Source organism: Lipotes vexillifer, unplaced genomic scaffold, assembly GCF_000442215.2.
Source record: "Lipotes vexillifer unplaced genomic scaffold, Lipotes_vexillifer_v1.1 scaffold536, whole genome shotgun sequence".
NCBI classification, from domain to species: Eukaryota; Metazoa; Chordata; class Mammalia; order Artiodactyla; family Lipotidae; genus Lipotes; species Lipotes vexillifer.
The window spans coordinates 320431-337235 of record NW_006775074.1 but is presented as its reverse complement, the minus strand read 5'-3'; the positions used below and the strand labels follow the sequence as shown (position 1 = coordinate 337235).

The window sequence follows — 16805 nt, the reverse complement described above, 5'->3', positions numbered from 1 at the left end:
TGTAGGAGAATGACCTTGTTAGGTCATTGACGGCCCATTGAGGTCCACTCACCGATGGATGTCAGGGAGAAGTGTCACGTCTACGACCTACTCTGAAATGGCTCATCAAAAAATAAACACATACATACATGTGCATGTGTACCTGCTGTGTGGCGGACAGAGAAAAGAAGCAGGGAGAGAGTGGGAGAGGGGAAAGAAGAAAGAAAAATACAAAGTGGCATCATGTTAACAATTGGCCGATAAAGGTGAGGCATATATGTGCAAGTTCATTGTTCTATTCTTGCAACTCTACTGAAGGTTGGAAAATGTGCTAAATAAAGAGTTGGAAGAAAAAGCAAAAAAAAAAAGGCTCTACTAGGGATGCAATACCTGAGAACTTACTAATTGTCAAAGACAACCCTCCTGAAGTGAAAGACACACAGGGAATGTGGTCTCACAGCCAACAACAGGTTCAACCCTCGAGGCATGTATTCTGCACTTGACGGTGATGCTGTGGCCTTGTCCGCGCTGGGAAAAGTAGAATTCCCAGAGAGATGGAGGAGACTGGGCAGGACTGGGGTGACCATCTCCCCTTTCATCTCTTGCTGGTGTCTGTGCAGAATACCCAACCTATGTCCTTTCAAGCCAGCGCACTGACCACTGTGGGCAAGACGTTTCATTAAAGTGGATTCTCTCTCTCCTATGATCTCCCTGACTTCTTGTTGGTCCCTTTGCCAATAAGTCACTTAATCATCTGTTTCTTGGGCGGTGGACACTGCAGACAGGGAGACACAAAGTGGTGAGGACTAACTGGACTGTCTGCCTTCAACTGAGAGGTGAGCGATGGCCCAGCTGCTGAGACTCATGGCAGCCAAACGGCTGCAATCGCTACTGCAGATTTATTGAGCCATCAGTCAGGGCTGCCTTTTCTGCCATTAACATAATTAAGACAATAAACTACTTTGAGGAAAGGAAAAAAAAAGAAGATCTGCACTCAGGACTGAGAGAACAATTAATTACGGCTAAAGCTGCATCAATCTAGAAGTAAATAACCTATGTTTGGGTTGGGATCTTAGAATCTGGAAACAATTGATCACCCATCGAGAAAGTCAAAGGGTCCCCCGAAAGAGCAATGGTCCGTCCCTTCCCCACAAAGGGAAGCACAGCGGGCCTCCGATAAGGAAGGCCAGAGCAGGTGCGACTTCTCCAAAGAAACATCAGTTAACCTAATAACCTTGAGAGTCAGCTACATAATACTCTGTTCTCATTCTGGGAAACCTACCCGGTGCAAACAAGCAAGGAGGGGAGGCCAAAACCACCCGAGAGTGACCTGTGCAATCCTTTAAGGAAACCAGGGAAGTAAACAAAAATCCAGCCTTACAAAATGAACAGGAGAGGATTCACACTGCCAAAGGCCAACGGAATGCTCCCCCTGGTTTCCTTAAAGGTCCAGCTCCCTCCCCGCGCATCTCATGGTGCTTGGGACATCAGGAAAGGCACTCATTAAAACAAATGATACAAGTGAACCTACTTACAAAACAGAAATAGACTCACAGACATAGAAAACAAACATGGTTACCAGAGGGGAAAGGTGGGTGAGAGGGATAAATTTGGAGGTTGGGATTAACAGATACACACTACTACATATAAAATAAACAACAAGGACCTACTGTTATAGTACAGGGAACTCTACTCAGTATCTCGTAATAACCTATAATGGAAAACCATCTGGAAAAGAATATATATATAACTGAATCACTTTGCTGTACACCTGAAACTAACACAACATTGTAAATCAAATATACTTCAATAAAAATTTATTTTGAATACAAATAATTTTTTTTAAAAAAGGGCCCCTGGGCTTCTCTGGTGGCGCAGTGGTTGAGAGTCTGCCTGCCGATGCAGGAGACACGGGTTTGTGCCCCAGTCTGGGAAGATCCCACATGCCGCGGAGCGGCTGGGCCCGTGAGCCATGGCCGCTGAGCCTGCACGTCCGGAGCCTGTGGTCCGCGACGGGAGAGGTCACAACTGGGAGAGGCCCGCGTACCGCAAAAAAAAAAAAAAAATACACACAGACACACACACACACACACACACACACACACATAAATAAATAAATAAAGGGCCCAGCTTGCAGGAGAGTCAGAAACCGTGAGCAGAGGTTCATCTATTGGCAGCGACAACCACGTGGACCTGGGCAAATTTCCCCCTTAGACGAAGGAGCTTAAGCACAGCACTGTTAATCCGTGCTTGTTGTGACTGACGCTGGAAATTCAGCCTAATAAAATAGTTCAATCAAAGGAAAAAGCTGTGAGTTCAAGATGTCCCACTGTATCATTATAACACCAAGAAGCAACTTGTGGAGGAAATACAAGACAACGCAGCGACCTGGGGGGAGGTTATGCATCTGTGAGCAGGAACGCAGGCCATGAGAATATTCTCGTCCTTGAACCCAGTGGCGGGCACGTGGGTGTCTGTCGTGAGGCAATTCTCTATGCCGGGGGCACACAAACCGCAACCACAAACCACGTCTCCTCTTGGTTCAACAAACAGCTCTACTGGAACCGTTTAAATAATTCTTTAAGAATCACAGAAACTTCACAACGATCTCAGCAAGCTTCTCTCTCAACGTACAAATCTTGTCTAACATCCTTGAGGGCAGGATGTGCACGGGGCACCCAAGGAGCGTTCAATCCACCTTTGCTTTGCACTAGTTTCAACCACAGTCTGCAGCCCCAGACTCCCACCTGCTCTATGGAATCAGTTATGCCCTCTGGAAGGGCTCACAATCCCCTCTTCCAGCAGATCTCTGTCCCATCTGAATCTGTAAAATTTGAGTTTAGACCAAATCCCTTGAGGAATCCAAAGAGGTCACAGGCCCACCCTGGACCTTGCTGTTCCCCACAACCACCACCCCCCCGCAAAATCTCAATTTCAAGCACCCCCCTCCTCCCATCACCCCGTACGTCCAGCTCACTCCATCACAGCCCCAGCCCCACGACCCCATCACGTCCACCATCCCCTGTCGCCTCATTTCCCTCCACTCCCAGCGTGGCATCCCTGCCCCACCTGACACTCACTCCCTTGATCTGCCACCACCACCACCCCCTGGCCCCTCGGCCCTCTCTCCCTCTGGGGGGTCAGCCAGCAAACCCCAACTCTGGTTTAATCCACCTCCTCACGTTCTCCGAGCCTCAACCTGGCAGCTCAACTTACCTGGAGAAAAGAGACACATGCTGGCTGGTCTCACTTTAAATTCGTGACCTAGAATCCTTACGTGCCCCGTCCCGGGGCGGGGCGAGGGGCAATCCTGCCACCTCCTTCCTCCGCCTGAGAGGGCCACTCATCCCTGCTGCCTCCTCCCTCCCCAAATCTCTAACAGCCCTTCCCTCTTCATCACCCTCACTGCTCTGAATCTTTGACACGTGGCTGTGCAGATGTGGGAGCAAGATGGGATTATCCCTGCTTTACAGGCAAGGAAACAGAGACATTCAGAAGTGAGGTAACAGCTGGGGCGCGTCCCGGCTCAGAGCCACGTGCGTAAACACAGAGCTGAGGGTCCCCCGGGGTCCCCGCCCCTCCGCTCTGCTGCTTGCCTCCTGCTACAACGGTGGGCTGTACTAGCTAGGGACAGACCCTCCACCCCCGCAGGGGATCCCAGAACCCCTTCCCTCACAAGTTCCCGCAGGCATCCCCGCCCTCTCTCCTGACGACCATTCCCATCAGCATTCAAACATCTTCAGAAACCAAAGTTCTCTGTTCCAGACCTTCGCCCCAATTTTCTGCTTCCCTTTTGCATCAAAGCTCCTTGAAACGCCATCTTTACTCCCGGTCACCACTTTTCTCCCCATCCTCCCTTGAAGCCACCTAATCAAACTTTGACCAAAACAAAGGCAATGGTCCCTCTGCAGGCGTATTGGCAGCAGTGCCTCGCAGCGGAGAACTCCCTTCTCCTTAAAACACTGCCTGTGTGTGACTTCATGTCATCATGTTCCTCTGCTTCCTACCCGCCCTTCCCCCAGCTGACCCTCCTCAGTCTCCTCTGCTGGACCCTTCTCATCTCTCCAACCTTCACATACTGGAGATTCCCCGGACGCAGCCTTTGGACTTTCCCTCTACATCTCTACTCACTCCCTAAAGGGGGGTTACCATCTCCTGAGTTGGACCACCCTCTGCACATTGTTCACTCTCAAACTGGTACCCAAGCTTCACTCACAAACCCCAGGCTTCTATACTCAGCTGCCTACACATCCTCTCAGTTTGGATGCAGAGTTGAATGGATCCCTCAGACCCAAGAGACCCAGGGTTGAATCTTGGATATCCCCCCCAAACACCCCAACCTCCTCTACCCATAGCCTCTCCCCCCTCAGTAAGCGGGGCTGGTGGTCTGCTCCACGGGTGGCCCTCGATGAACCCAAGCCCCTGGAATTCACACCCCTGAAGAGTCCCCTTGTGGCACTTTAATCAACAGAGTGGAAGTGACACAGCGTCAGTTTGGGGCCCAAGGCTTATCAGCACCCAGTTTGGCCCTCCTGGGAGCTTTGAGCCACCGTTTAAAAGTCTGGCAACCCAGCTGGACAGACCACGTGGGAAGGATTCATGGAGACAGAAAGGTTACAAGACTTCATGAGGAGAGAGAGGCCCAGCTGTCCCAGCCACGTTCAGCCTACAACCAGCCCACCAGCTGATGACAGGCACACGAGTGACCACTGGCAAGACCAGCAAAAGAGCCACCCAGCTGAGCCCAGCCCAGACTGTGAACATAAATAAAATGGTTATTTTAAGCCACTTCGTTTAGGGTGGTCAATCCCTCAGCAATAGGTCACTGAAACAAACAGCAGCTCTAATGTTTATTATTCCGGCTGCTCAGGTTGAAATCTTCGAGTCATTCTTTATTCCTCTTTTGCTCATACCTTACAACCAAACCACATGCAAAAAGGATACCTGTAGCCTGCTGGCACGTATTCTAAGTACACCCAGAAACTGTCACTGCCCTTGTCATTGTCTGTCACCTCCTCCATTCCCACGCTGACCCTGCTGCCTGCACCCCACTTGCCCTGTCCCAGTTTACTTTCTACAAAAGAGTCAAAACAATCTTTTTAAAATACAAGGAAAGCCCTGCATTCCTTTGTTCAAAACTCTCTGACAGCCACCCACATCATCCATAGTAACACCCCAAGTCCTCACAATGTCCGGCGAGGCCCTCCGATCCAGCCCCTGCTGTCTTGCCAATTTAATTCCCTGCCAACCCACACGGGTCAACTCTGATCCAGACACAATGGCCTCCCTGCTCGTCCTCAAAATGCCAGGCAAGGGCCACCTTGGGCCTTGTCCACTCACTGACCCCGCTGGCCTGAACAGCCTTCCACTACATGGCCACCTGGCTGGCTTCCTCATCTTCACCTGCCTGTACTCCAGTGACACCTGGAGAATCCTGTGCTGAGCGGATCATCTAAGAGGCTCACCGGCCCCATCAGCTTTCCATCCCCACCCGCTATGCTCTGTGTCTCTCCACTGTGTTTGCATCTCCATATTCTTTTCTTTTCTCTCTCTAGTTTATTGTCTGTCTCTTTCCACCATGACACAAGCTCCGCGAGGCGTGGATTCTGTTTTGTTCACTGCTGCACTCCCAGCGCCTAGAACAGTACCTGGCAGGTGTAGTACTCAATAAGTACTTGTTAGATGAGAGAGCACATGCGTTACTGACAGCTGCCTTTCATAGCCCTGAAAACATGGTAAAAATCGTCATTAAACCCCCAAGCTCAACCTTGCATCCTGTGGGTGCCCCCTCCCTGGAGCCCACAAATTAGCAGGGCAGCAGCTCTGAAAAACACATGTTTCCCACCTGCTCCAAGGCCTCCAAAGGTTTCCCATCACCCTCAGGATCAAGTTCACCCTCCTTCAACGGCCCACAAGGCTCTGCAGATCTGACCCTAGCCCCCACTCCAGGTTCCCCCATACCCCGCCAGCACACACTCCCCCCAGCCTCACCGCCTTCGCTCTCTGGCTTCGCCCAATGCCGTTCCCTCCACCAGCAAACCAGGAATGCCCTTCCTCTAGTTCCTTCCACTACTGCCCACTCACCCTTCAGGCTCAACCTACATGTCCCTTTGTCAAAGAGCCCTTCTGTGCCCTCCATCTTCTGTGGCTCCTCCTTTCTCCCTCGTTTTCCTTCCTGGGCTACCCATGATTTGTGCAATTGTAGCAGGTTATCCAGTGGAGGAATTCGCCAGCAACTTGGGCTTCTGGAACCACAACTGAGCAAGGAGGACAGACCAAGGTTCTTCTGGAGGCAGGACCAGATACCTACTTTGAGGGGCCCAGTGAAAAACAAAAATTCAAGTCCTCTTGTTCAAAATGATTAAGAATTTCAAGACAGCAACAGCAGAGCAGTAAACCAAGCCTGGGATGCTTCTGAGCGTGGGATGTTATTCAACCCCACTGGTCACTTGCCCAGGAAACTGATGACCACGGTTAATGAACTAAAGCAAAATACAGCACTCAAGGCCCAGTGAGGCTGGTGACCTGGGAATGCAGCTGTGCTGGACATCTCCACAAAGATGGGGCTGCGCACTTATTTTACGGAGAGATCAAAGCTTCATCCTCAAGTCGAGGAAGGTAACCTCTCCAGGGTGCCTGCTCATCGAACCAAGTGCCATTCAGGCCAAGCTCGTCCACTGCCAGCTCAGCACAAGCTTAACTGAATGACACAGACAAGAGCCAAGAAGAGACAATAAGGAAAGAGATAATCTACAAATAACAAATGCTGGAGAGGGTGTGGAGAAAAGGGAACCCTTCTACACTGCTGGTGGGAATGTAAATTGATATAGCCACTATGGAGAACAGTATGGAGGTTCCGCAAAAAACTAAAAACAGAACTACCGTGTGACCCAGCAATCCCACTTCTGGTCATATAACTGGAAAAAAACCATAATTCAAAAGGATACATGCACCCCTATATTCACAGAAGCACTATATACAATAGCCAAGACAGGGAAACAACCTAAATGTACATCGACAGATGAGAGGATAAAGAAGATGTGGTACATGTAGACAATAGAATATTACTCAGCCATTAAAAAGAATGAAATAGTGCCATTTGCAGCAACATGGATGGACTTAGAGATGATCATACTAAGTGAAGTAAGTCAGACAGAGAAAGACAAATATCATATGATATCACTTATATGGTGAATCTAAAATATGACACAAATGAACATATCTATGAAACAAAGCAGACTCAGAGACATAGAGAACAGACTTGTGGTTGCCAAAGGGAAGGGGGTGGGTGAGGGATGGAGGGGGAGTTTGGGATTAGCAGATGGAAACTATTACATATAGGATGGATAAACAACAAGGTCCTACTGTATAGCACAGGGAACTATATCCAATATCCTATGATAAACCGTAATGGAAAAGAATATGAAAAAGAATATATATGTATGTATAATTGAATCACTTTGCTGTACAGCAGAAAGTAACACAGCATTGTAAGTCAACTACAATAAAAATTTTTTTAAAGAAGGCAAGATACAATTTCATCAACATTTTTACAGGGCAGGGCAACGAAAGCCCAAAAGCCTCATGGGACAATAAAAGGTTTCCCTCTTCCTTTCACAAGTATTTCAGCTTTTGTCACATGTTCCCTTGGTTTCTGAATAACAGCTTCTTCCCAGTAAATGAGTTAATAAACAATAGATTAGAAAAGTTTTTAGAAATAATCACCTGACCCACTAAATTGGTTTTACAACCCACAAAACGGGCTGTGAACCAGAGTTCGGAAACATGGTTTGGGGTCAAATTAGTCATGTCACGGCCCAGATTCCAGCCCCCAGGTCTTCACTCAAAGCTCCATCTGAGTGGCCTACACCATCCACAGCAATCAGAGAGGGGGCTTTTTAAAAGGCAAGCACTTAAACTATTCTTACAGCAAAAAGGATGCAAATTACACGGCCAGGAGACAGAAATTAAGGGAAGGCAGCAGGATGTCAGCTTGGTGTGTGGAGCACCCGAGCAGAGGGCAGGGAAAGGGGAGACAAGGGAACCTTCCAGGTCACACTGCTCAGCATGCTCCCCCAATCCCATGGAAAGTAGTGCAGGTTCCCAGGATGTCAGACTCCCTCATGACCAAACCCATGAGAACATCCCCAAGAAAAGGCTTTTCTGTCCCCTCTGAGGCTCCCTGTTGTCACTTTCCTCTTCAAAGAGCCTGTCTCACCTGCCCCCTCCCTCTCGCTGGTCTGGCCTCCAGGCCAAGCTGAGCTTGTGGAATCCAGCTCCTTCAGTGCAGCCAAACAAGCCCACGACCCTCAAGGCAGTTTCCCCAGGCTGTGCCTTCAGAGGCTCCAACCATTTCATGTAGGCCTTCCGGATCCAGAACTTTCATTCCCAGCACACCCTTCCCATGGTCATGTCCCTCCCTCCTAATCACGATGCACCTACCGAAACTGAGCAGGACCCTGTAGGGCTCCAGGGCATGGAAGCCTTTCAAACAGCTGCTAACCAGGGAAGGGAGGGGATGCAGAGACAAGGGAGGAGCAGTCAGGAAACAATAGAGCAGCCTTGGGGCAGGGTCCTGGTTCAGCCTCAAGGGATAAACATTAACAATGTCTTTGAGCCCTTCTGCAGAAAGAAAACCCTCAACAAATGGAAAATCTTAGCATTCTTCATTCCAGAGAAGACCACCTGAGGCCAGACTGGAGGAGTGCAGGCCCTGCACACACCCTGATCCTTATCAGCAACCCAACCCTTGAGCTCCTTACCTCCCAGCTTGGGACACACAGTTTTGTGGGGCAGGAGCCCGCTGTGGCCCGCTTTGTCTGGCAGAGCAATAAAGCTATTCTTTTCTACTTCACCCAAAACTCTGTCTCCAAGATTCGATTCGGCACCAGTGCAAAGAAGCCGAGCTTTCGGCATCAGCATCAGGACGGGCAAGGGAACCCGGGTGGGCTGGACAGCCGAGTCCAGGCATCTCCCACTACCCACAATGCTCCCGATGCCCACACACCTCTCAGCTGCACACAGAGCTGCCTTCCCTCTCTCCTCCGGAACGAAGCCACTGCCCGGAGGCGGGGAAGCCTCCACGGGGGCCATCGCCCGGCCACCAGTGTGGAGGATGCTGGGTCCTCTCGACGAGGTTTCCCGGGATGGGCGCAGCACCAACAAGAGTTATTGTGTGTCTACCAACCAGCAGGCACACAGCTCTCCACGTCGGCAGCGAGGTCTGGATCATCAATTTAAGGCCAACAACTGCTCTGTGACCTTGAACAAGCCCGTTCCCTTACCCAGGCCCAGACAGATGCAGGCAGGAGGCCCAGGTGACCCAGAGGGTCAGAGGGGGTGGGGTGGGGCGGGGGTGGTGGTGGTGGTGCAGGTGGAGGCAGCCTCACTCTTGCCCACACCATTTCCTTCCTCCTGTTTTCTCTCTGTGGCCAATGTGCCACGTCCATCTCTCTAGGTCACCTTTAATCCTCTCTAGGACACAGCAGGAGACAAAGAAATCCCGTCTTGAATTGTCCTTATCATCTTGTGTGCTTTCCCTGCCCTTGAAGCATCGCAGCTCCTCCAGAGAAGCAAATGCAAGGCTCATGCTCTGGGGATGATCGTTCAAGTAAAATATCCTTTCCAATAATCCCCGGAACATCCGTACTTGACCGCAGCTCTGACCTTTCCCCACTCCGCATCCCCAATCTCCCGAGCGGGAAAGCCCGTGAGGGACAGAAGGCACCCAGAGGACTGGCCACAAGCCCCAGGGGACACGCCCACGTACCTTGGTCAGATCCATTCCAAGTTTGAGCTGAGAAATGAGGTGAAGGATTACACTGCGCTGATCCTCCATGACGCCCACTTCTGTCTCTTCCTGATCTTCAGTATCACTTTTTTCATCTTCTGACAAAACCAATTCGGGGCCTGAGTTTGGCTAAAACGAGATCATCAGTAAAAATCACCAGCCTGGTCCTGAGAAGCGAGAAGCACAGCACCGAACCCATGTGCTTAGAGCAAGGGCAGAGAGCCCAAGCCTGCCCAGATAGAGTTTCTCCATAAACTGGTCCTCCCGGCCGTGGGCAGAAGACGATCTTTTTTTTTTTTTTTTGCGGTACGCCGGCCTCTCACTGTTGTGGCCTCTCCCGTTGCGGAGCACAGGCTCCGGACGCGCAGGCCCAGCGGCCATGGCTCATGGGCCCAGCCGCTCCGCGGCATGTGGGATCTTCCCGCACCGGGGCACGAACCCGCGTCCCCTACATCGGCAGGCAGACTCCCAACCACTGCGCCACCAGGGAAGCCCAGAAGACGATCTTTGGGGTGCAGGCCCCACCTTTAAGCACCTGAGGAGCCCCCTCACTCAGAAGGTGAGTGAGCCTTCTAGCCTAAGCACCTCCCCCGACAAGAAAGCTTCCTGCCCTCTAAGAAACTAACTATAATATTCAAGTGTGAGTCCCTTCACCTTGGCTATTCCCAAATAACATTCTCCTGTTAACTTGTACAACCCAGGGCACTATAGCTAATGTAAATTTCTCCGTTTATAAGCAAAAGTCAGACACCCCTGAAACTGACATTACCTTATTTATGGGAAAATTTACTCTGAAATTATTTCTATTCCCGTTAGTGAATATCACTACAGCAAGTAAAAAAAAAAAAAAAAAAAAAAGGCTCAGTGCTGGCATTCATTTATGGAGGGAAACAAAAATGAAAATGTAAAGAAAAAGTCTGAAATTTTATAATAATGCTAAGCTTCAACCTGTCTAACAGACCCTGCACTTTCCTTGGTGCAAGTTTTATTCATTCAATTGCTTGATTCCAGTTTTCCAAATTACAGAGAAAGCAGGCAAGTTAATAAAATATGCAAGGTGGATTGCTGAGCACATAATTCTCTAATACCTAACTACCAAGAACTCTGGCTACAATTACAGCTGTCCTCACAATTCTGTTGAAAGAAATAATCCTGTTCACCATTCTTCGTTTATGTATGTTCTCATAGGACTTGTTTCTATGTCAGCAAAAGCACTCTATACAAAACACTACGTAATTGTTTCTAATTACTGTTGACTGGTCAGACATAATGAACTTAACATATAGAAACACGGGAGCCGAAACATGTTAATACAAAAGGATACAGACTTGCCCAAAGATCCAAGCAAAAACCAATGATTTTCAATCTCATTAGACAGAACCATCTCATCTACTTCCAAAACACAAAAGGTATTTAGCGATCAGGGTGTTTAAAATCGTCCTTCCTCCCCAACACTCCAGAGGAAATATGGCGCTCTTTCCACTGGGGCAGCACTTTTAAAATTTCAGTTGAAATGGACATTTACCACAGACACACTGCTCAAAATTATTCCCAAGGCCATGGGGCTTTCCGCCAGCCACAAGTCAAGTTTCCATCATGTGCCTGGTTCCCTAGACTCCTGTCATGTGTGCTATGTGACATCATTGGAAAGGTGCTTTGCTAGATATACTGAAATAACTGAGGGCCCCTGACCCCCACCGTGGTCCAGAGAAGACTAACCAGAGGGGGAGTCTGGGGCCATGGGCCACCCTGACTCCACACTGGGAAATCAGAGACAGAGGGACAGGAGCCAGCACTTGCTGTCAATGCCTGGAAGCCCCCTACCTCTCCTCCGGCTTCAGCTCCTGTGCTGCAGTACTGGCCCATGGCAGCCAAGGTCACTGTGGTTACGAGTCTGACGGGCTAAAGCAGGGCCGCCGTCCCATATACCTGCCCTCCTGACCTTCCCTGCTCCTTCCCCCTCCTCTGGGTTTCAGGCAAGTTTTAAAGGGTTGCTGTCTCCATTCACTGTGAGTTTGCATGTCCCGTCAGTTGCCACCAAAGCCAGAGAGCTCAGACACACTCCCTTCAATGCCAAGGTGATGGAGCTGCTACCTCCTTTGCAGTAACCTGCTGGGTGGTCACCTATATTAGCAGACATCCCTCCACCCAGGGCAGCGGGGCGGGAGAGGGCAAGGCCTCTTGTGGGTATCTTGTGTGGCAGGAAAAAGGACAGTCGAAAGCAAATCACGCTACCATCCTGCACTCAAGGGGGTGGGCATAGCTTTCAAGGTCCTTATACATCTCAACAAGAAAGGGAGCTCCATGGGAAAAGAATCTGAAAAAGAAGAGATACATGTATGTGTATAACTGAATCACTTTACACCTGAAATTAACACAACATTGTTAATCAACTATACCCAATATAAAATAAAAATAGAAAATAAAAACCAAAAAAAAAAAAGAGAGAGAGAGAGAAAAGGAGCTCCACCTGGAATGCAACTGTTCCTGCTTGAAATTAGCTGCTCTCACAAAGCACTGATTGTAAACTAAACAAATCAATAGCTCAAGCAAGTTTTATGAAGTGAAGAATTGTTCTTTCTTCTGAAAGTGTGATTTTCCCATCTGCCCACAAGCCAGTGCACCCCTCCCACCCACTGCCACACTCGCAGGGAGATGCTTACAGACCACAGGGACCAAACGTCTCCTGCTGTCTGCCTTCCTTGGAAACCAAACGCAGCTGGTTCCTGATTTCCAGGAGCCAAGACGCCGTCTGCAAGCTCCTGCCACATCATACGAAGAACATACATTACTGTGCACACAAACCTCTCCAGCTTGTCCCACTTCAATCAACATCACATTTCCTGTGTCTGGTGATGCCGTCAGGGACACTGGCTCCAGCAAGGAGAATTAAGGCTGGTGCACAGGCCTCAGAAGCTGACTCACTCCAGGGCGACTGGCGGCCTGAGCTCCTGGGGACCCTGAAGTCCCACCAAGGGAGGAAAGGCCACGGGGAGCCTGACACACATCCCCTCACTGGCACAGACCCTTAGCAGACGGTGCCCTAAGCTTAAACAAGGATCCAGCAACATTTCTGTCTCCTGCAGCTTCGGAAAACTTGCAAAAATTCTCTTATCCAACCTTGAGTAAATAATCAGGGTTTAAAAAAAAAAAGCTGGTTTCATTCATCACGTTGTCAGTGAACGTCTTAGAGGACACCCCCAATTCCACCCACACTGGAACTCAAGTCCATATGCAGAAGGTGAGACCACCACCTGGTGTGGGTCCAAAAATGGGGGCGCGTGGATGGAAGGTAGGGGTTCCCAACAGGGCATGTCGGTCTGAAGGAGGTCAACTGGCCGCGTAAATAGCAATCTGTGGGCACTCGCAAAGCACCCATGGTTAGCAGGGGCTCTGAGAAATGGAGATTTCGAAGAACCAGGCTTTGATGGAGTTTTAAAGACAGAAAACCTTCCCTTTTAGGGTCAAGGGTTTGCAGATTCTGCTGTTCTGATGTGAAATCCACAACAACGGTAACGGTCAGTGGATCCAAGTCTGCTTTCCACAGTCAGGCCCACGTGCTCATCGCATCCTCACCCTCCAGCTCACCAAGTTCTGCTCCTCTCCTGGGTACCCCTGTATGCCCACACCCTCCTATACCAATGGATTTCTGCTTGTAAAGTGATGACAACCGTCCTGAGGTGATCAAAGGTGGCAGAACGGTCTTTCTCCACCTCAGAAGAAAACAGAAAGTAAGAAATGGCTTTATAACGCTGTCAAAGTTCCTAAGACTCAAGCAAGAAGGATCTTTAAATACTGCCGTTCCCCAGAGAGCTTTGCAAATGAGCCAACCAGAACCGTAAAAATGTACACAGACTTGAAGATAAAATGGAATTAGAATATGTTGTAAAGAGAAGCAGGCTTTGGAAAAAAGAGGTTTTTAATAAAAACAAAAAATTATGACAGTATTGCTTACCACATGAGTACCGCAGGACATGGGGTGCTACAACAATCCAGTGACTCTTGCCTTGTTAGCAAATGGGGGGGGGGGACAGACAAGCGAAGTTGATGGACAGGAAAAGGCCACCTGGCAGCTGGGGTCCAGGGGCACCCCTGGTAGCTCAGCAGTGACCTGGGCCCTAAAGCAAGGATTCTTAATCTGGGTCCTGTGGACACTCGTTAAGATACCTACCCATACCCTTGACATTTCATATACAAATTGTGTGTCTGGGCATTTTATGGAGAGAGGATTCTGCCCGGGGCTGACCCCAGGCCTCGCAAGGTCTGCAGGGTCTCAAGGTCTGAAGGGTCATGGAAGAGAGATGGGCTCTCAGGGTGGGAAGTGGCTGAATCAAAGACAGTCCCAGCACCTGCAGACGTGCCCCTGCCTTACCACCAACCTCTACTCCTTATCTGATAGGAGGCAGCGCCTCCACGGGCCAAGGACCAAAGCCAGAAGCAACACCGTGACTTGAGTTAGGTTTATGCGGGTCCAGCAGTCTTGTCAAGGGGGACACCGGTGTAGAGACACTGAACTTTCTTAGCGTCTCTTCTTTTTCACAAAATTTTAATTCTTCAATACAAATGCAAATTCCAAGCAACACTGAAATTCCAACCTCTTTTATTCAATACACATACGTGATTTCATTACAGTTGGAGTCAGTTCCAGGAAAAACAAACCCAGGAAACAGACATTTATCTTTAGAGTCCATTCAATTCCCTGCCGGAGGCCTCACTCCACCCCACGCTCCCAAATCCTCCCCACCCCCCCCTTCCCAGGCCTCACTCCTATTTCCCCTTCCTCAGACGGTGTTACGTCCGTCTCTCTTCACAATGATCTCTCCTTCTTTCTTAACTGAGACCTGGCCCTCAGACAGCTGGGGCCAGTATAAGCAGTTGGATCTATTATACTAACAATCCTCTTTAACCAAATGTCTTAAAGGGCTGAACCCTGAGACTCGAGGCATTAGAGAGAGGCCTGTGCATTACCCAGCCTTCCAAAAAGCCTTTTCACTGTTGGGTGGGGAGCAGCTCCACAAAGAGCCCTGAAAACCCAGACATGCAGGTGTGAGGGGTCTCCTCCAGCAAGGATCGGGATGGACTCCTATAGCCATCTTCTGCCAGGTAAATAAGCATCCTGGAAGAGGTATTCTTAACTAAACAACGTCTTCAACAGAAAAACATAGTCCACTGAGCTCATGTTAGCCACCACCCTCCTGAAATTCTACCTGACCCAGATACAAAACCAGCTAGAGAATGAACATTCTCCTCTGGCAGCGAACACACTTCAGCTCAACCATTTTTAAAGCCTGGCATCTCTCCCCGCACGCTGGTGCCTTGGCATGGAGGCACGGGTGGGCTGTGCCATCCCAAAGAACCTTGGCACTGAATGCAAGAACCCAACGTAGCCCAGGTATCGTCCGTACAGGAAAAGGGGGGAACACAGCCATGTCAAGAAGACTCTCTGGTATTCTGGGGGCCGGCGAAAGGTGGGCAGCGGGGAAGAAGACCCGGAGCATCTGAGACCCACCCTCAGATGCCCTCAAATGACAGCAATGTCTGTATCACAGCAGCAGGCAGCAGAGTAACCAGGACATGACGTGTCCTCTTACGCGACGTGCTTCTCAAGCCCACAACTACACAGAACATGCAATGACATGCAATCACGGCCACCAGGGCGAGTCTGCTTTTGCTTACTAGGGGATAAAAGTCAAGAGAAGCTGGTCTTCCAGAAAATAAGAGGTTTTAGGAAAAATAGGAACGTGAAACATGGACAGAGCTTAGGGGGTCAGAGAGACTGGGAGGGTGGGTACATGGAGACAGACCAAGGGGACAAAAAAAAAAAAAGGAAATGCAGTGAATACTGGAAGAAAAGCAAGAGGGTCTGAGTGTCTAAGAGGTACAAGTAACCAGGGACCAACAACCAAACCAATTTTTTTTTTTGGTTCTAATGATAAATGGTATTACTGTCTCTTTAATTTCTAGTCATTTTTTCATCTCAATATTCACAGTGTATTTAACCAAGTTATCACAACCATTACTTGGTCCTCAGAGCGCATCTTCATATCAGTAACATTTCATCAGTAAATCCTAAGGAGCCCCGCCTGACAGCCCAAGGTCAAGAGAACTGGCACAGCTGGATCCGAGGACCCGGTCCAACCTGGGGCTCAAGTCAACAAGCACCAGCAGAGCCTGGAGCCCCCAAAGACAGCCAGACGTCCAGCAAATTCCACCAGTAATTTCTGGCCCTCATTCCCCAATAGGAAACATCTACCCCGTGACTGTCAAGTGCACGGCCCTCCCTACCACGCGCTTGGAACAATTATCTCCCGAGTACAGACACAGACGTGAAGTTTGTCCTCTGAACGTGCAGTGGCTGCTCCTGGGGACCTACTGTTCTCCCCACGCTCAGCACAGGTGGGGTTTCTCCTCCAGAAGAGTCTCTCTAATTCCCCAAAAGTAGGCCATCCTTGCTCGGTGGAAGGGCTCTCGGTCGGAACAGATAGATGCTTGCCTCTGGTCACAAGTCATGCCAGAGGGCTGCTGTCGGCCACACGTCTTCGGATGGTGTCTGGTCCGGCTGACGGCCCTCGGCCCTGATGCAGGGCGGCAGCTGAAGGCTTCTCACATGTACCGTCCTCTCTGTGGAGCCACGTCGAGGCCACCCCCTTAGTTAGGAGACCTTATCTGGCCATTTGGAGGTAGGTACAATGAGGCCACTGTGGCGAGGTGGGGGGGACCTGACGGAGAAGTTGGCTCTTATCCTTGACAGGTTCAAGTACAAGCATGTCCACGCAGCCTGCTGGTCCCAGCTGCCATCTGGGGGGCACTGAGTTGGCTGCCACTGCCATCATAATCCTTCTGCCGCCTCCCAGTGGATGCGCTGGCTTTCTGGCTCTACCCACACATACATACACATTTACCACACTTGGCTCTCACAGACTGCAAGGACAGATGCTCGTCCTGAGCAAAGGGGCCGACCTGCAGAAAGGTTCATTTTAAATCAAAGACATCCTGGAAGGCAGAAGGAAGTTGCTTCTGGGGAGGGGGGGGGGGG

The 16805-nt window shown here is 49.8% G+C and overlaps 1 protein-coding gene across 2 annotated transcripts in view; it reads right to left on the bottom strand.

The window, feature by feature from the left end:
- The window catches only part of OSBPL10 (oxysterol binding protein like 10), a 297869-nt gene that overhangs the window by 24568 nt on the left and 256496 nt on the right, over positions 1-16805 (bottom strand). For both annotated transcript variants that reach the window (XM_007449637.1, XM_007449636.1), the window contains one exon: positions 9749-9898. In XM_007449637.1, the coding sequence (XP_007449699.1) occupies positions 9749-9898 (150 nt within the window). The remainder of the gene's footprint in view (positions 1-9748; positions 9899-16805) is intronic.